This window comes from Antechinus flavipes, chromosome 1, assembly GCF_016432865.1.
Source record: "Antechinus flavipes isolate AdamAnt ecotype Samford, QLD, Australia chromosome 1, AdamAnt_v2, whole genome shotgun sequence".
NCBI classification, from domain to species: Eukaryota; Metazoa; Chordata; class Mammalia; order Dasyuromorphia; family Dasyuridae; genus Antechinus; species Antechinus flavipes.
The window spans coordinates 664,968,035-664,989,079 of NC_067398.1; the positions used below are offsets into that span (position 1 = coordinate 664,968,035).

Consider the following 21,045-nt stretch of genomic DNA (forward strand, 5'->3'; position numbering starts at 1 on the left):
TTTTTGGTAAAATTAAGCATTTCATTTATTTTTTGTGGCAATTGGAATTAAGTGATTTGCCCAGTGTCATACAGCTAAGAAGTTTTAAGTGTTTGGGATTGGATTTGAACTCAGGTGTTCCAGACTTCAGGGTTTATGTGCTATCCACTACATCAAGTAGCTACTCCAAAATTAAGCATTTTCAAATAATTATTGGTAATTGGAAGAATTTGTTTTGTTTGATTATACATGTTTATAACAGGTTTTGGTTTTCTTGTTTTCTCAACTGGGAAGAGTACATGAGAGGAAATGAATGCAAAATTCAATATAAAATAATATTTAATTTAAAACAATTTGTATTACTTTTTTCAAAATTAAATAAAAATGTTTTCAGAGATGACTGCTACTCTTATTTTTAAACATAACAAATCCTTATATATTTTGAATGTCAAGTTATTAACTGCCACAAGTACCATTAATAACATTTCCTAAATTCACTGGGGGTTTTTAATTACATTTTTTATTTAATTTTTTTTCTTTCATATGGAAAACAACATCTACTTGATTCTAATTAATTCTTCATTGAATTATTGATCATCTCTTCTTCATAACATGGAGAAATATTGTGCTCCATTTTCTTCCATCATACTGTAACTTTATAATTTACATAGTATAATGTTCAACTCGATGTATTTTGACCTTAAAGGAACATTAATCCACTAAAAGTTTCTATCATTTCATTTATAAATTACCTAAGTTCTAAGTATAAGAGTTTCTGAAGATGTGAGAGCAGAACAGTACCTTGGATCACCTTGTCCAACTTGATTTTATATATGATGAAACTGAGACCCAGGAAGGGAAATGATTTGCTTAAAATAACAAAGGTGTAGATCTTCAGTCATCTGAGTCCAAATCTAGTGTTTTCTCTATCACAGAATGAGAAGTAACTATCTCCATTTTGTCAATTTCTCACATATTTTTCCTTGCAGACATATCAGATGCATGGGACCAGAAAACCAAACAAGTGTGTTAGAATTCCTCCTTCTGGGACTTTCTGAGTTCCCAGAGCAGCACCTTCTCCTCTTTGAGCTCTTCCTCAGCATGTACATGGTCATTGTGGTTGGCAATCTTCTCACCACACTGGCCATTGGCTCTGATTCCCATCTCCACACTCCCATGTACTTCTTTCTCTCCAATCTTTCCCTGGTGGATGTATGTCTAGTTAATACCTTGGTCCCCAAGATGCTGGTGAACCTTCTAACACACAATAAGGCCATCTCATATACTCAATGTTTTGCTCAAATTTACTTCTTCATGATTTTTGTTTCCAAAGACAATTTACTCCTCACTGCAATCGCTTATACCACTTTGTGGCCATCTGTTATGCTCTACACTATGTCACCATAATGAGTCCACAGATTTGTGGTCTCCTGGTTCTGATGTCATGGACTATTAGTTTTCTAAGTTCCATCCTTCAAATTCTAATGGCAATGTGGCTGTCCTTCTGTACAGAACATGAGATTTCCCACTTTTTCTGTAATCTATAGATTATGTAATCTATAAGAGAGTTCGGGTATAAAACTCTCTTGTTCAGATACCTTCATTAATACCATTTTGGTATATTTTGTAACTGATCTATTAAGGTATTCTCCCATTTGCAGGAATTCTTTTCTCTTATAATCAGCTCTGTTCCTCAATATTGAGAGTACCATCACCTGGGGGGAAAATATAAAGCCTTTTCTACTTGTGGATTTCACCTCTCTGTTGTTTCATTATTCTATGGCACAGGACTTGGAGTGTATCTGAGTTCTTCAGCTACTCACTCCTCCTGGAAGATCTTAGTTGCCTTGATGATGTACTCTATAGTCAGTCCCATGCTGAACCCCTTCATCTATAGTCTGAGGAACAAGGACATAAAGGAAACCCTTAGGAGGTTTGTTAGCAGAACAACTTCTTCTCAGTAACTATTCTTCATTGTTTTTATTTCTGGACTTTTTTAATATTAAGTTCTAATTTTTCACAATCTACTTTGTCATATCACCCATTCCTTCTAAAGAAGCACTAAGTTTACTGGTAGGAGACCTTGGTTCTAGTCTCTGTCATAATTAATGTACTTAAGGCAAGTGATTCCATTCATCTGAAGCTCAGTCTTTTCTTTTGTGTAATGTACATTACAGCAGCTGTGTTGTCATAGGACAAATTCTGATCTATGGATCAAATGAAATGATTATGAAAAATCATTTAGAAACTTGATAGAAAATTATAATTTTCTATCAAATTTCATGAAGAACAAAAGAAACAGAGAAAATAGAGTTGAGTTTTTTTTTTTATCATGCATGATTCTTCCAACTCAAATGCCCATTTTCTGAAGCCTTAGTATATTGTCTTCATGTGCTACTTTGACCAAAAAAAAAATTATTAACTGGTTGCCAATCTCCTTGTTTTTACTAAATGGTTCCTTGAATATTAGTCTATACCTAAGCATATTCTCAAAACTTCACCAGTGTGTATCAAGTCTCCAGAGCTTGTGTTTTGCTAGTAAAACCTTCAAGAATTCAGTATAATTGTTTGTTCTGATTAAATAGTGATACTATTTTTATGAACACAAAAAACATAAGAATTAGCCAGTAGCCTGGATTTTCTGGTGGAATGAATAAGTGGACTTATCACTAGAAAGCAGTGAGTTCAAACTGTATTTTATTACAAGATGTGGGAGCCTAAGAAAGTCACTTTGCCTTTCATATACCCAATTTCTTATCTATAAAATTATTAACAAGAACAATAGCTGATATTTACATGGTACTTTAAGCATTGCAAGGCATTTAAAATACATTATTTCATTTATTACAGTAGAAATAATAATAACATCTACCTAATAGGGTGTTCTGAGGATTAAATGAGATACTTATAAATTTTTAAATTTTGTATTAATTGTAAATTTATTATTTACTATTATAAATTAATATAACAATATTCTTAAAATGCTTTATAAATCTTAAATTGCTGTATGAATATCATTTATTATTGTTAATATTAATAATGATGATATATTATCATTATCATTGAACCTTTCTCCTTCCCCTTGGAATCATGAAGTTATAGAATCTTAGTTATGCAATAGACATTAAAGGTCCTCTATGTCAGCCTCCTACAGATTAAAGAATCTTATTTACAATATGCAAACATCGAACTGTATAGTTGTAGCAAGCACTTATAATTTTAACTATATATGATTTAAATTATATGTGTTTTAAATATGAATTCTACTATTTACTAGTCAGTGACCTTGGACAAATTGTTTAAACTCTCAGCCTTATTATTCTCATCTGTAAGTCTAGAAGGTTGGACTAGATGATACAAGAACTTTCTTGTAACTCTAAATCCTACTTGTCTTCTTACAGTAATAAAGAACTCACTACCTTATAAGGTAATCTAGACCACTATTGTTAAAAATCTCTGACCAATGTGTTCTTCATGGAAGATGACTACAAGAACTGTTAGCAAAAATTACAAAGTACTAAAAGAAGTATGGAGAACACAGAATTATTTGGGGCCCTAAGTAGTATACAGAGTTTGTCTTTCTGCTAAAAACAAGTAATTTATATCTATGCTCAAAATGTAGGCTGGTCTGATTCATGGTAGAAAAGTAAAGGGGTCTCAAAGAATATATCTCTACTCTACTTGGTATTTGGAATAACAGAGTGTTTCCCTAAAAATGAAGGGACAATAAAGAACTATAAAACTGTGCACACCCTTTAATCCAACAACAGCATGAATGGGTCTGTATCCCAAAAGAGATCAAAGTAAATGAAAAAAAGGAATCATTTGTACAAAAATATCTATAATAGCTCTTTTTTGTGCTGGTAAAGAATTGAAAATTGAGGGGATGCTCATAAATTAGAGTAGGCTGAATAAATTGTGGGGTTTTTAGAAATTCTTTTCAAGTTTTATTTATTTGGTCATGTATTAACTTGATATATTGGCCCACATCAGAAAGTAGGAATCATCCATTTGTAACATCAACCCTACAAATGAATATGATAGAAAAGTACTATGTTATGAGGTATGATGAGTAGGATTATTTCAGAAAAAATGGAACTCATGCAAAGTAATGTGAGTAGAACCAGGAGAACGTGGTACACAGTAACATCAACTCTGTAAGGATGAGTAGTTGTGAAAGACTTCAGTATTCACATCAAGACAATTGTTGTAGACAATCTGAAAAGACTATTGCTAATATGGAATTATGTGTTGCATAACTTAACAATGTATACTTGATAGCCTTCTGCTTGCCTTTTCAATAAGGGGTGTTGCAGGAGTGACAGAAATAATTTGAAACTTAAATTAAAAAAAAGAATGTTAAAATTTTTTACAAGGAGCTGGGAAATATTTAATGAAATAGATAAAATATATTTTAAGAAATAAATAAAAATGAGATGGCAAGCTTCTCAAAAGAAAACTGACTATACCAATGGAAAAAAACAAAGAGCTGTTTCAAACTCCAAGGTAAAGGAGAAAATATTGGGGGAAAAAAACAAGAAAAAATACAAGTACTGTAGAAATAGATCCAGGATTTCACAAGCTTTTATTCTAAAAGACTGTAAGTCTTGTAACATTATATTTCAAAGATCAAAAGAGCTCATTTCATAAAAGAATAACATATTTAGCAAAGACGAATATAATCCCAAATGAAAAAAGTTGAGTGTTTGACAAACTGGAGATTAATTTTTAACAAAAAGACCAGAACTGAAGGTGAAGTTTAATAGAAAATGTCCAGAAGACATAAAAGGAAAACATTAATATATACAGTGGATAAAGCACCAGTCCTAGAGGCAAGAGGACCTAACTTTAAATCCAGCCTTAGACATTTGCCATTTAAATAGCTTTTTGTTATTTAAATAGCTATTGGCTCCCCCAATAAAAAAGACTAATTTTGAGTTACTCATTAAGGTCAAAATGTTTGCTTCTTATATAGATGAAAATGTTTTCAATATTCTCAAAATTGACATCATTACTAACATAGTTTGAAAGAAAAATTGGGGTTGAGTTGTATATGATGGGGTGATCCTAAAAAACAAAATTGGGCAAAAAAGATAAAAATGAAAAGTTATGTTATAAAAACTGGATGAGAAAGGAAAAACGAATGCAGACAAAACAGGTGGGGATGAAGGACTGGAAATGTTGGACCCTTATTTTCATCTGGGTTGAAGAGGAAACAACATTCATCTGGAAGTTTGTAGAACCTTTCTGAGCAAGTAAAGAAGTGAGAAAAACAGAGGATGGGGCACCTAATTGGCACAGGGGATAGAGCATCCCTGAAGTCAGAAGGATTTGAATTCAAATATGGTCTCAGATACTTAACTAGCTGCATGATGCTCTGCAAATCATTTAAACACAAATGACTTATTAAAAAAGAGAACTGGGAGGCAAGGTCGGGGAGGTTCTTGACTATGTGGTGAGAGTTTGAGGGGGAATTTTGAGGGTATGTGGATGCTGACTGGGGCATTAGGAAGGGAATGAGAGAATCTTGGAGGTGTGGCTGAAGAAGGGACAGAATGATAGGGAAGAAGATAAGGTAAGGGGAATTGAAGAAAAAGAGTCTGAGAAAGAAAATAGTGAGTAAAAAAAATAAGATGGAGGGAAATTTTCCAACTATAATTATAACTTTGAGTATGAATAGGATGTTTATAGCAACTCTCCTTGTGGTGGCAAAAAACTAAAAATTTCAGAAATCCCATAAATTGGGGAAAGGCTGAACACATTGTGATGAATGATTATGATGAAATACTACTGTGCTATAAGAGATGATGGGCTCAATGATTTTAGAAAGATATGGAAAGATTTGTATAAATTATGAAGAGTGAAATGAGGAAAACCAAGAATATATTGTATACAGTAACAGCAATATTGTTTTAAGAATAACTTTGAGCCACTAATTCATTTTGGCTATTATAAATACAACAAATTAAAAATAAAGAACATCTGAAGAGAGATGCTATCTGCATCCAGAGAAACAATATGAATAGAATAATTTTGTGCATGCACACATATATGTATATGTATATTATATATCTCTGTATTACTCTAATGGCAGTCATTTTTAGGGTATGAGGAGGGAGGGAAGAAAAATATATAAAAGAAATTTGCATGATAACTTGTATATTTGGAGGGAATAGCAAGTTGTATGTGATTGATTTGCATTTTTATGTGTAATCATCTTTTTATTGTGATGTGTTATAAAAATGTTTGCTTTGTTGCACAAATTGAAAATAAAATATTTTTTTAAAGAGTCAGGGAATATCCTAATTCATTTTACCATATTGAATGGTGGGAGCAGAGTACCAAAAGGAAGGAAATAAGAAAGATAAACATTTTTAGATTGTTAATTGATATGTGTCTCTTCTTGAGGAAAAGAAAGCTAGATTCTCTGAAGAAGAAACTATTTCTATCACAAGACACAGATATACAGGCACTGGTAGATGATGAGTCATTCAGAAGTCAGGAGAAAACGGATAAATAAGTATGGTTAGCAATTACCTGTTAAGGGCACCAAGGTTTTTCTCTATGTCATAATAATAACATAAACATCTATATCATTGAGGAACAGATCCAGGACATGAGAGAACTTCCCAAGGTTTGTCAAAACCATCAATTTCTGCACAATGTTGGAGATTCACTTTGGCACAATTCTAATTGAAGGAATTAGCAAACAGTTGCTAAAAAAAAAAAATAAGAAGCTAATGAGATTAGGAGCACAAGTTATATTTCAATCACAACTGTGGATTGGAAGGATAAAGGAAAATGCAAATATTGGAAACAGGAAATTAAGAAGACAGTTTCTGATAATAGAATTTTAATTGCTGGATAAAGCAGAAAGCATTGGAATAAAAAAAGACTTGATCATATATAAAAGGCACAATTGTGTATTTACATATATATTTAAAGTATATATGCATATTATATGCATATGTATTTTATGTGCATGTATCCATCTTTGTATATTTTTCTACCTAGTATAATATGAGCTCTTAAGAAAAGAACTTGTTTTTTGGTTTGTCTTTATATCCACATTACCTAGAAAAGTGCCTTGTATATACTTGGGCTTTAGTAAACATTGGTTAATTGAATTTCTTTGAAATGATAAGAAATGAATTTTCCTGAAGATTTTCAAATCTGATCTAATGAGCTTTAAAATGAAAAGGAAGGGACTTCCGGCCAAGATGGCAGAGAGGAGGCACACAGCTGTGTAAGCTCCGCATTTTCTCTCAGAATCCATTTCATCACAAGCCTCTGAATTAATGCTTGACTGAAAAAAAAAAAAGACAAATAGTTACCAAGAGAAGACATCCGTGAAATTCGCCAGGAAAGGTCTGTTTTTGCTCAAGGGTGGAGACAGTTTTAGATCAGGCACAGGCTGAGGGCAGGCAGCGGCAGTGAGAGCCCGGCAGGCAGCTCACAGTCAAGCAGACCAGAGCTGGGTGAGGTGTGATCTCAGCCGTCTCTGTGGGAAAGCTTTGCTACAGGATTGGATACTTTGCCCTGGCAGCAAGTCAGTAGCCCAATAGAGAAGCTAAAAACACTGGGGTGAAGAATACAACCCCAAAAAGCTGGAATTTCTTGGGACCTGGCCACCCCTCCCCCACAGTGTCTCAGCACGCTCTCAGAGTCTCAGAGCAAAGGCGCAGCACAGCCATCGCTGGCCTGGTAGTGCCTCGCTGCTGCCCCCCACAGTCTGTAGAGGAAGCTCAGTAACACCACCCAGCCCCTCCCCCCAAAAAAGCAGATTCCATTTGGGTTTTTTTTCTTTTTTTCTTTGCTAGTTTGTCTTTGATTCTTCTCTGACAAAATGAGCAAAAAATTGAAAAGGGCCTTAATCATTGACAGCTTCTATATGGATAGCAAGCAGACTCCGAACCCTGAGGAGACTAAAAACAGACTGTCTCCAGATGAATCCCCAAAGGAAGAGATCATCTGTTCCTCAGCACAGATGAACCTCATAGAAGAAATTAAAAAGGCTCTCACAAGAGACCTAGAAGAAAAAAGGGAAAAGGAGAGGGAAGCTTGGCAAGAGAGTCTGCAGAAGTCATCCCACTCATTTAAAGACAGAGTGGATAAAGAAATCAAATCCTTGAAAAATAGGATTAGTGAACTGGAAACAGAAAATAGCTCAAGCTCTCTAAAAAATAAAATTGGCGAAATGGAAAAAAAATCCATAGAACAAAACAACTCAATTGGACAATTAGAAAAAGATATAAAAAAAGTGAGTGAAGAAAATACTTCATTGAAAATCAGAATTGAACAAATGGAATTGAATGACTCGAGGAGACAACAAGAGTCAGTCAAGCAAAACCAAAAAAATCAAACAATGGAAAAAAATGTGAAATACCTTCTTGGGAAAACAACAGACCTGGAAAACAGATCCAGGAGAGACAATCTGAGAATTATTAGACTCCCAGAAAAATATGATGAAAAAAAGAGCCTGGACACTATTTTCCAGAAATTATCAAAGAGAACTTCCCAGAAGTCATAGAAACAGAGGGTAAAATAGACATTGAAAGAATTCATCAATCACCTACTGAAAGGGATCAGAAAATCAAGTCACTAAGAAATATAGTGGCAAAATGCCAGAACCCTCAGATGAAGAAAAAATACTTCAAGTGGCTAGAAAAACCCAATTCAAATACAGAGGAGCCACAATAAGGATTATCCAGGATCTAGCAGCATCCACATTAAAGGATCGAAGGGCCTGAAATATGATATTCTGAAAAGCTAAGGAACTTGGTATGCAACCAAAAATAATTTACCCAGCCAGAATAAGCATCTTTTTCCAGGGAAGAAGATGGTCATTCAATGAAATAAGTGAAATTCACCTATTTTTGATGAAAAAACCACAACTTAACAAAAAGTTTGATCTACAAATATAGAACTCAAGAGAAACCTAAAAAGGTAAAAAGAAATCTTGGGAACTATATTTCTGCTATAAACATATATAAAGAATACATGTATACCTTGTTCTAGAAACTAGAGGTGGAAAGAAAATTGTACCAGAAAAAGGGTAAAGTGGGGATACTACATCTCAGGAAGAGGCAAAGGAAACCTATTATATCTGAGAGAAAGAATGGAGGGGGATGAATATAGTGGTTGTCTTACTGCCATCAGAATTGGCTTTAAGAGAAAAATTTTAAACATGTTCAATTTATGGTGAAACTTCTCCCACCTCATTGAAAAGAAAGAAGGGAAAAGTGAAAAGGGAAGGAATAAGCTAAGTGGAAGGGAATAAAGAAACTGTGAGGGAAAGGAGTAAGATGGGGGAGGAACTCTAAGGCTCGGGGAGGGATACTAAAAAGGGAGGGCTATGAAAAGCAAGTGGTGCTCACAAGTTTAATACTGGGGAGGGGGGTAAGGGGAAAAGAAGGGAGAAAAGTATAAGCAAGAGTTAACAAGATGGCAAGTAATACAGAATTGGTCGTTTTAACCATAAACATGAACAGGGTAAACTCCCCCATAAAGAGGAAGTGGTTAGCAGAATGGATTAAAAGCCAGAATCCTACAATATGTTGTTTACAGGAAACACACCTGAAGCAGGGAGATACCTGCAGAGTAAAGGTAAAAGGTTGAAGCAAAATCTATTGTGCTTCAGGTGAAGTCAAAAAAACAGGGGTAGCCATCCTGATCTCAGATCAAGCAAAAGCAAAATTTGATCTAATTAAAAGAGATAAAGAAGGGCACTATATCTTGCTAAAGGGTAGCATAGATAATGAAGCAATATCAATATTAAACATATATACACCAAGTGGTGTAGCATCTAAATTCTTAAAAGAGAAATTAAAAGAGCTGCAAGAAGAAATAGACAGCAAAACTATAATAGTGGGAGATCTCAACCTTGCACTCTCAGAATTAGATAAATGAAACTACAAAATAAATAAGAAAGAAGTCAAAGAGGTAAATAGAATACTAGAAAAGGTAGATATGATAGATGGCTGGAAAAAATGAAATGGAGACAGAAAGGTGTACCTTTTCTTTTCAGGAGTTCATGGAACCTATACAAAAACAGACCATATATTAGGACATAAAAACCTCAAACTCAAAAGCAGTAAGGCAGAAATAGTAAGTGCATCCTTTTTAGACCATGATGCAATGAAAATTACTTTCAACAAAAAGCCAGGGGAAAGTAGACCAAAAAATAATTGGAAACTAAATAATCTCATACTAAAGAATGATTGGGTGAAACAGCAAATCATAAACATAACTTTATCCAAGAAAACGACAATAATGGGACATCGTACCAAAATGTGTGGGATGCAGCCAAAGTGGTAATAAGGGGAAATTTCATATCTCTAGAGGCCTACTTGCATAAAATACAGAAAGAGAAGGTCAATGGATTGGGCTTGCAACTAAAAATGCTAGAAAAGGAACAAATTAAAACACCCCAGTCAAATACTAAACTTGAAATTCTAAAAATAAAAGGAGAGATCAATAAAATTGAAAGTAAAAAAACTATTGAATTAATAAAACTAAGAGTTGGTTCTATGAAAAAAAACCAACAAAATAGACAAACCCTTAGTAAATCTGATTTAAAAAAAGGAAAGAGGAAAATCAAATTGTTAGTCTTAAAAATGAAAAGGGAAAACTCACCACTAACGAAGAGGAAATTAGAGCAATAATTAGGAGTTACTTTGCCCAACTTTATGCCAATAAATTCGACAACTTAAATGAAATGGAAGAATACCTTCAAAAATATAGCTTGACCAAACTAACAGAGGAAGAAGTAAATATTCTAAACAGTCCCATCTCAGAAAAAGAAATAGAACAAGCTATTAACCAACTCCCTAAGAAAAAATACCCAGGACCTGATGGATTTACATGTGAATTCTATCAAACATTTAAAGAACAATTAACTCCAATGCTATATAAACTCTTTGAAAAAATAGGGATTGAAGGAGTCCTGCCAAACTCCTTTTATGACACAGACATGGTACTGATACCTAAACCAGGTAGGCTGAAAAGAGAGAAAGAAAATTATAGACCAATCTCCCTAATGAATATTGATGCTAAAATCTTAAATAAAATATTAGCAAAAAGATTACATTAAACCATTCCCAGGATAATATACTATGACCAAGTAGGATTTATACCAGGAATACAGGCTGGTTCAATATTAGGAAAACTATTAGCATAATCGACTATATCAATAACCAAACTAACAAAAACCATATGATCATCTCAATAGATGTAGAAAAAGCATTTGATAAAATCCAACATCCATTCTTAATAAAAACATGAGAGTATAGAAATAAATGGACTTTTCCTTAAAATAGTCAGGAGCATATATTTAAAACTGTCAGTAAGCATCATATGTAATGGGGAAAAATTGGAACCTTTCCCAGTAAGTTCTGGAGTGAAACAAGGTTGCCCACTATCACCATTATTATTCAGTATTGTTTTAGAAACACTAGCCTCTGCAATAAGAGTCAAGAAAGAGATTAAAGGAATTAGAGTAGGCAATGAAGAAACTAAACTATCACTCTTTGCAAATGATATGATGGTATGCTTAGAGAACCCCAGAGATTTTACTAAAAAGCTATTAGAAATAATTCATAACTTTAGCAAAGTAGCAGGATACAAAATAAATCCCCATAAATCCTCAGCATTTTTATACATCACCAACAAAATCCAACAGCAAGAGATACAAAGAGAAATTCCATTCATAATAACTGTCTACAGCATAAAATATTTGGGAATTTATCTACCAGGAAATTCAGGAATTATATGAGCAAAATTACAAAAAAAAAAACTTTCCACACAAATAAAGTCAGACTTAAATAATTGGAAAAATATTAAATGCTCTTGGATAGGTCAAGTGAATATAATAAAGATGACAATACTCCCTAAACTAATCTATTTATTTAGTGCTATACCAATCAGACTTCCAAGAAAATATTTTAATGATCTAGAAAAAATAACAAAATTTACATATGGAGCAATAAAAGGTCGAGAATCTCAAGGGAATTAATGAAAAAAAAAATCAAATGAAGATGGCCTAGCTGTACCTGATCTAAAACTATACGATAAAGCAGCAGTCACCAAAACCATTTGGTATTGACTAAGAAATAGATTAGTTGATCAGTGGAATAGGTTAGGTTCACAAGATAGAATAGTCAACTATAGCAATCTAGTGTTTGACAAACCCAAAGATCCTAACTTTTGAGATAAGAATTCATTATTTGACAAAATCTGCTGGGATAACTAGAAATCAGTATGGCAGAAATTAGGCATGGACCCACACTTAACACTGTATGCCAAGATAAGATCAAAGTGGGTCCATGATTTTGGCATAAAGAACGAGATTATAAATAAATTAGAGGAACTTAGGATAGTTTATCTCTCAGACTTGTGGAGGAGGAAGAAATTTGTGACCAAAGATGAGCTAGAGACCATTACTGATCACAAAATAGAAAATTTTGATTATATCAAATTAAAAAGCCTTTGTACAAACAAAACTAATGCAAACAAGATTAGAAGGGAAGCAACAAACTGGGAAAACATCTTCCCAGTTAAAGGTTCTGATAAAGGCCTCATTTCCAAAAGATATAGAGAATTGACTCTAATTTATAAGAAATCAAGCCATTCTCCAGTTGATAAATGGTCAAAGGATATGAACAGACAATTTTCAGATGATGAAATTGAAACTATTACCACTCATGTGAAAGAGAGTTCCAAATCACTCTTGATCAGAGAAATGCAAATTAAGACCACTCTGAGATACCACTACACACCTGTCAGATTGGCTAAGATGACAGGAAAAAATAATGATGGATGTTGGAGGGGATGCGGGAAAACTGGGACCCTGATGCATTGTTGGTGGAGTTGTGAATGAATCCAACCATTCTGGAGAGCAATCTGGAATTATGCCCAAAAATTATCAAACTGTGTATACCCTTTGATCCAGAAGTGTTACTAATGAGCTTATATCCTAAAGAAGGGAAAGGGACCTGTATGTGCCAAAATGTTTGTGGCAGCCCTATACTGCCTCATCATAAGTCCTTGAGAATACTTGCGGGTTATTGTATTGCTGAGAATAGCAAAGTCATTTATAGAACATTGCTATTACTTTGTATGTAGCACATTTCACTTTGCTTGAGTTCATGAAGGGAGTTCCAGATTTTTCTGAGAGCATCCTGCTCATTATTTCTTATAAAATAGCAACATTCCATCATAATCACATGGCTCAATTTATTCAGCCATTCCCTAATTGATGCATATCCCCTTAATTTTCAATTTTTTGCCTGAGAAGAGAGCTATTATAAATATTTTTGTACATAGAGGTTCTTTTCATTTTTAAAAATCCTTTTTTTATTTATACCTAGTAGTGGTATTGCTAAATCAAAGAATCTGCGTGAATTTATAGCCTTTTGGGCATAGATCATATTTTTGATCATTTATTAATTGGGGTATGGCTCTTATTTATGGTCTTATTAGAGCAACTTGCTTCAAAATTACTTTTACAATTACTACTGTTAACTGTATCCCCTGCCCATTTATTCTGTTCTCTCTCTCCTTCCTATATCACATTAGCCCTCCTATTTTACTTCAAGGTAAGATATACCCATTTTGAGTAGTTTTGTTATTTCCCCTTTGAGGCAATTCTGATGAGAGTAAACTTCACTCATTTCCCTTCTCCTCTCTCTCTTCCCTCCACTATAAAAGCTTTTTCTTGCCTCTTTTTATAGCAAATAATTTACACCATTCCACTTCTCTTTCCTTTTCTCCCAGTACATTTTTATCTCAACCCTTCATTTTATAATTTTAGATCTTATTCCTTCATATTCAACTCACGACTGTGTCATTCATATATATACATATATATATTCCAAACTGCCATAATAATGAGAAAATAATGAGAAAGTTCTAATGAGTTACAAGTATTATTTTTCAATTAGGCATGTAAACAGATAAACTTTATTAAGTCTCTTTTGATATCACTTTTCTCATTACTTTCTTATGCTTCTCTAGAGTCCTGTATTTGAAAATCAAATTTTCTATTCAACTCCGATCTTTTCATTATGAAAGCTTGAAAATCCTCTACTGCATTGAAATTTTACCTTTTTCACCAAAGGATTATATTCAGTTTTTCTGAGTAGGTGATTTTTGGTTGTAATTATAGCTCCATTGCTCTCTGGAATATCATATTCCAAGCCCTCAGCTTGTAGAAGCTGCTAAATCTTGTATTATCCTGACCATGCTTCCACTCTACCTGAATGGTTTCTTTCTAAATGCTTGCAATATTTTCTCCTTGATCTGAGAGTTCTGGAATTTGGCTTTATATAATATTCCTTAGAGGTTTCATTTTGGGATCTCTTTCAGGAGATGATTGATGGATTCTTTCAATATCTATTTTGCCCTCTGGTTCTAGAATATCAGGATAGTTTTCCTTGATAATTTCTTGAAAGATTGTGTACAGAATCTTTTTTTATCATGATTTTCAGGTAAACCAAATACTTTTAAAATTATCTCTCATACCTATTTTCCAGGTCAATTATTTTTCCAGTGCAATGTTTCACATTGTTTTCTATTTTTAATTCTTTTAGCTTCACTTTACTGTATCTTGATTTCTCATAAAGTCTTCCTTTTGCTCAATTCTAATTTTTAAGTAATTTTAAATAATTTAATTTAATTAAGGAATTAAGGAATTATTCTCCTCAGTGAGATTTTATAGCTCCTTTCCCATATGGTCAATTTTGCTTCATAAGGCATGCTTCTCCTCGTTAGCTTTTTGTATTTCCTTTTGCACCACTCTTGATTGTCTTACTATTTTTTCATATATCTATCTTGCTTGATTTTCAAAATCCTTTTTTGAGATAGCCTGAGACCAATTCTTATTTTTCTTAAAAGCTTTGGATATAGGAGCTTTGACTTTGTTACCTTCTGAGTGAATTTCTTGATCTTTCTTGTCATTATAGTAAGTTTCTATAGTCAGAAACATTTTCTGTTGTCTGCTCATTTTCCTAGGCTATTACTTGGCTTTTTACTTTTTGCTAAAGTAGGGTTCTGTTTCCAGAGTGGAAGGTGCACTCTCCACTGTCTCAAGATTTAAAAATTTTGTGAAACTTTTTCAGAGATCCTTCTTAAGGACCTGATCACAAGGACACTTTTTTGTGTTCACCTCATTCTAACTATAGGATCTAGTGTGTCTTCTGTTTATATATTAAAAACTTGAGCAAAATTTATTCTATGCTATCTTTTCAGTCTAAGATACAGTATCTCCCTACTCCCTACATTTACATTGACTGATTGCTCATTCTCAGATTTACTCTGTCGTCATATATAATTCAATCCTTTTTTTCTTTAAGGAAGCATCTCAAGGATAATCTTCTAGACAAAGCCCATCCTTATAGTGCCCCTTCAAACTACCTTAGTTTAATTATTTTATATTATATGTATTTATTCTCCTTATATTTATATTGTGTGCATGCACAAACACACATATATCCAACTCCTGCCCTCAATCCTCCTCCAATAGCTTCCTGTTATTTATCTTTCTTTTTTATAGGTGAGAAAACAAAGGGAGACAGGGATAAGCAATTTTCCCAGGATTCCATAGCTAGTAAATGTCTGAAACCAAATTTGAATTCAACTTTACCTGTTAAAGGCCAGTACTGAATAAGTCTATGTATAGGAAGATCTGCTCCAGATATTACTTGAGATCTGCTTTCTATAAGAACTTCTCACAGTTTAAAACATTGGTTTACTATCATCCCTGACAGTGATGAGAGACATGTTTGAGATGAAATTAAGATATCCTGGTGGACAATGCATGAAATTGGAACAAGGCATCACAAACTATGCAATTTATGAATTTGTTAGAGAAGTAGTTTGTTACTGCTAATTGCTATAATTTATGACATTGTTAGATAAGTATTTTGTTACTACTAATTGCACCAATTTATGACTTTGATAAGTTGACTATTAATGCCAGTTTAAGGTTAATGTCAAACTGTTACGAGAACAACTTGCTAGTAGCTTTTGGATGTCATGGGAGCTATCTACTAGTGGGTGCTGGGGATATAATTCTGACCAGCAGAACAGATACCTTCATGTGAGAGGATGATAATGATACAAGAAGACTGAGAGACAGTTGCATTCTCTGACCTCCATCCTCTTCCCTCTTGCCTCCAATTTGTTTCATTCCCAATTCACAAGCAACATCTGCATCAGTAAAGGCTGAGTTGCAATTCCTTCAAGTGTGTTATGATTTACAGTAGTGGGGGTTTTCAGAGAACTGACCTTCCCCTTCACACTTAGTCATGGTCCTTAACAGCAAACATAGAGGATGTTCTGTTAGTCAAGATATTCACAAGCATCTTGGGGACTGTGGTAAATACTAAACAGAGGTCCACTAAAGATAGATTGGAAAGGAAGAAGTACATGGGAGTGCAGAGGTGAGAATCAGATCCAATGGCCAACAAATTGAGAAAGTTCCCACCCACGGTGACCATATTCATGTCTAGGAATAGCCCAAAGATAAATCACTGTAGCTCTTGATTTATGAGAAACCTGAAGAAGAAGATGCTTGTTTTATTTCCTGGTCCCATTTAACTGATTTAACTGTCAGGTAAGAATAGGAATAGATGATCAAGGATGGACAGAAGCAGCTACACTCAAAGAAAGTACACTGGGAAATGAATATAAACTCTTGCATTTTTGTTTTTCTTCCCGGATTATTTATACCTTCTGAATCCAATTATCGCTGTGCAACAAGAAAACTGTTTGGTTCTACACACATATATTGTATCTAGGATACATTGTATCCTATTCAACATGTAAAGGACTGCTTGCCGTCTGGGGGAGGGGGTAGTTGGAGGGAGGGGGGAAATCTGAACAGAAGTGAGTGCAAGGAATAATGCTGTAAAAAATTACCCTGGCATGGGTTCTATCAATAAAAAGTTATTAAAAAAAAAAGAATAGGAATAAATAAGGAAATTTTAAAAGCCATTGCAGAATTAACTGAACTTGAGAGTTAAAAGAGACCCAAGTTCCCAACCAACCCAATACACAAACCAAAAGAATTCCACTGGCCTTGGCCCCTGAGGTCATGGTCTTTCTGAACCCAATGAATTGTCTAATGTGCATTGCTGACTCATCTCCTTTCTCTGCCAAGCCATAGAAACCTCTTGATTCTGAAAACGTATTTCATCCCTGGACTACTTTTTATATTGGAAGTCTCCTCACTTGTCCCTGTAGTTTTTTGCTCTGATTGACTGGCTCTTTTTAGAACCTCCAATCTAAGAAGGCACAGACCAATCATGTTTTCATTCTCCTCAGTCTTCCCTGCTAGTTCATCTCCACAGGTATATCTCTATCTTGCTGATCTATAAAATAATGAAACAGCACACTGGACACCTTCACCTCCATCCCAAGCTTTTCAGCCCTCTTCTATTCACGATTGGAATATAAGTTCCTTTGATAGCAGAGAATGTTCTTATTTCTGATTTTATTTTTGTCTGGCATGTAATAAATACTGACAATCATAACAAATCCAAAAAGAAGCTGCCTATCCTCTGCCTAAAGATTTTTGAGGATAGACATATTGCCACCTCTCCAAGTAATACATTCTGTTTGTGGATGGTTCTCAATATTAGTCTCATTTAGTCTCATGGACACTAATATGACTACTTTGTTTTATCAATTTAGGCCTTTGCTTCTGTGCCCTAGGATCAAACACAACCCATCAAATCTGTTCTCCTAATCTTTAACTACATGCAGACAACTTGACGCCTTGAATTTAGAAGACCTGTGTTTCTCACAGGGATCCTTTTCTCATATAATCAGATCTATCTTTCCATTTTAAAATTTTCATCTGCTTAGAATAAATATAAAGTCTTTTCTCCTTGTGTACTTCTATGCTTTTTTTCTTATTCTATGGCATGTTTGGGCAGTCTTTTTGAGCTCCTCAACTTCTTGCACTTTCTGAAGGACCACAATTGACTCAAAAATGTGTACTGTTGTCACCCTCATGCTGAACCCTTTCACCTATCCTAATAAATAAGAACATAAAATATTCTATTAGGAAATTCATTAGCAGAATAGTCTCCTGAGTCCTGGACTCTGAAATAGTATACTGATACTTCTAAGGAAAATATTGGCAGGCCTTATTCTTGAAATCCTTCATTCTTTCCATAATCTTTTTTTTATTCTGCTTTATCAAAATACACTAACCTTTTCAGAGCCATATTCCAGTAATGGATTTTTCTCTACAAAATCTCACAGAAACCTGGGAGGTTAAATTTGTCTCCTTGAATTAGAATTTCTAATTCATATTGCTTATTGACTTTTGTGCATTTTTGAATTGATAGCTAAAGAAATAACTCTATTCTTTCTTTTAAAAATATAATTTAATTTTCCTCAACAATGTTTAATATTCTTTTTAAAGTTTTGAGTTAGAAATTCTACTTCTCCCTATATCTTAACTGCCTATTCTCTAAGACAGTAAGCAATCTGAGAGTTTATACATATGTAATCATACTCTTATTCTTTCTCAAAACTGTGAACTTCTGAATATTTTAATTACTACTCTTTCTATTTTGTAGCAACTTATTATTCTATCTATCTTTGTGGATAGACATATAAGCATATCCTTTCTCTTCATTTTGATTTCCCTCTGAGAATAATATTAGTACCTTTGAGGTTCAGTTGACTCCGTCTAAGGAACATTTGTCTGAGAACTAAAACAGCCAAAAATTGGAAATAAAAATTTCATTAAGATGTTCTCTAATTTTTTCTTCCTTTTTTGTATTTGGTTTTTTTATTTTGTATTTGATATCAAACATTTGATAGTTTACAAAGTTATTTCATATACAATATTTAATTTGATGTACTAAAAAAAAAAGTTAGGTGATCAGAACCAATTTTCCAATTCCCATTTCAGAAAATGAAGAAATTGAGAAACATATTAAGTACTTTGGCCAAGAGCACATAGCTCATAAGTGGTGGGCTGAAAACTAAAATTCTGCCCTCCTTATTCCATATTCAGCATTTTTAAGCTAGAAAAAAAAATCTTGAGGATATAGGATGTGTTCAACCAAAAATGTAGAAATGCTAGGAATAGAGGCTATAGGAAAAAATAAAGATCAATGTTATTTATAATCACTAAAACCAGAGAGATCCAATAAGGTTGGAACCTTGAGACTGATCAATCAAAATTTATTTTCATTGACATGTCATCACTGTGCTAAGTATTGGGTACACAAAGTGAGGCAAAAGACAATTTTTGACTTCAAAGATCATACAAAGTAATGGAAAAGACAAGTAAATAAATATATACAAACACACCATATACAATATTAACAGCATTTAATATAATAATAATAAAGTTTATAGATATTTATGAGGATTAATAAATCATTAACAGAGGGAAGGGACTAGAATTAAGATGAGTTGGAAATGATTCAAGTAAAAGATAGGTTTTTTTTTTAATTGGACTTAAAAGGACCCAGACAGCAAAAAGGTATATAGTAGCAAGTAAGGTATAAAAAGACTGAAAAAGTAGAGAGTGACTATGTTATGAAGGGATTTGAATGTCAGATGGAGAATTTGTATGTGATCCTACAGATAATAAGGAGCCAATGGCATTCAATGGGGGAAGGGTGACAGAGTGAAACATCTACTTTAAGGAAAAATCATTGTCTGAATGGAGCATGGATTTAAGTAGGGAGAGATTGAGGAATCCATCATTTTTGCCTCCCATTATTTTTCCCAGAAATGCCAGTATACTATTCCAAGTACCAGGAGCCAGGCCTATCATTAAGAGGAAGATGTTCTGCTACTGAGTTTTCTAAGGGCATTTTTTATGTCTTTATTCCTTAGTGTATAGATGAAGGGATTCAACATGGGAGTCACCACAGAGTACATTGCTGAAGCAATTGTGCTCTTCCAGGAAGAGTGGCTAGCGAAGGAGCTCAAATGTACTCCAAGCCCTGTGCCATAGAATAATGAAACAACAGAGAGGTGAGATCCACAGGTAGAAAAGGCTTTATACTTACCTTGAGCAGATGGTATTTTCAAAATGGAAGAACAGATCTGAGTATAAGAGAAAAGGATCCCTGTAAGAGGAAGCATACCTAGCACCCCAGTGACAAGATAAAGCAAGGCATAGTTGGGGAGAGTGTCAGAACAAGAAATTTTCAGAATCTCAGCAAGATCACAAAAGAAGTGTTCAATTACATGGTTTGTACAAAAGGAGAGATGTGTTACAAACAGACTGTGAAGAAGGGAGTTTAAAAAGCTTACTACCCAGGAGATCAGCACCAGCAAGCCACATAGCCGAGGGCTCATAATGGCTCCATAACGTAGAGGGTGACAAATAGCCACAAAACGGTCATAGGCCATTGAAGTTAGGAGGAAATTGTCCAAAGCAATAAAAAACATAAAGAGGAACATCTGGGCAAGGCAGGCAGTATAGGAGATGGCCTTGTTTTCTCTCAAGATGCTCACCAACATCTTGGGTACTGTAGTAGATACCACACAGATATCCACAAAGGACAGATTGGAAAGGAAGAAGTACATAGGGGTGTGTAGGTGAGAGTCAGAGACAATGGCCAAAATTATGAGCAGGTTTCCAACCACTGTAACCAAATACATGCCCAAGAACAGACCAAAAAGAGGGCCTTGCTGATATGGTTTCTCAGAAAATCCCAAGAGGATAAAGTCAGTGAATTGTGTCTGATTTCCTGGTATCATGGGGCTGACTTTTCTGCAGGGAAAGAAATGAGAGGAACATGATATGAAAATACAGTTATCTTTATATATGAAATGGAAAGAACTCTGATTCTGACAAGGCTCCAACTTAGAATTTTTCAGTTCTATCCCTTTCTCTGCTATTTATTTCCTTTGTGATCTTGGACAAGTTACAATTTTCACTTTCTATTTCATTGCAAGATGAAAGACTTAGATCAAATGGCCTCTAAGACTCCTTCCATTTCAGATAGTCTTTAAATTAGGAAAAATCACATTTAGGAATGAACATTTTATGAATACAATCTCAAATTTGCTCAAACCATCAATGACCAT

At 34.1% G+C, this 21,045-nt stretch overlaps 1 protein-coding gene and 1 pseudogene across 1 annotated transcript; one reads left to right on the plus strand and one right to left on the minus strand.

The window, feature by feature from the left end:
- Positions 1-915: 915 nt before the first annotated feature.
- Positions 916-1,943, plus strand: LOC127545005 (olfactory receptor 7D2-like; annotated as a pseudogene).
- A 17,836-nt stretch (positions 1,944-19,779) lies between these two features.
- Positions 19,780-20,742, minus strand: LOC127545011 (olfactory receptor 7D2-like). Its single transcript, XM_051972009.1, has one exon. It carries the CDS (start codon positions 20,713-20,715, stop codon positions 19,780-19,782), a length of 936 nt encoding a protein of 311 aa, XP_051827969.1. The 5' UTR covers positions 20,716-20,742.
- Between the last annotated feature and the right edge of the window lie 303 nt (positions 20,743-21,045).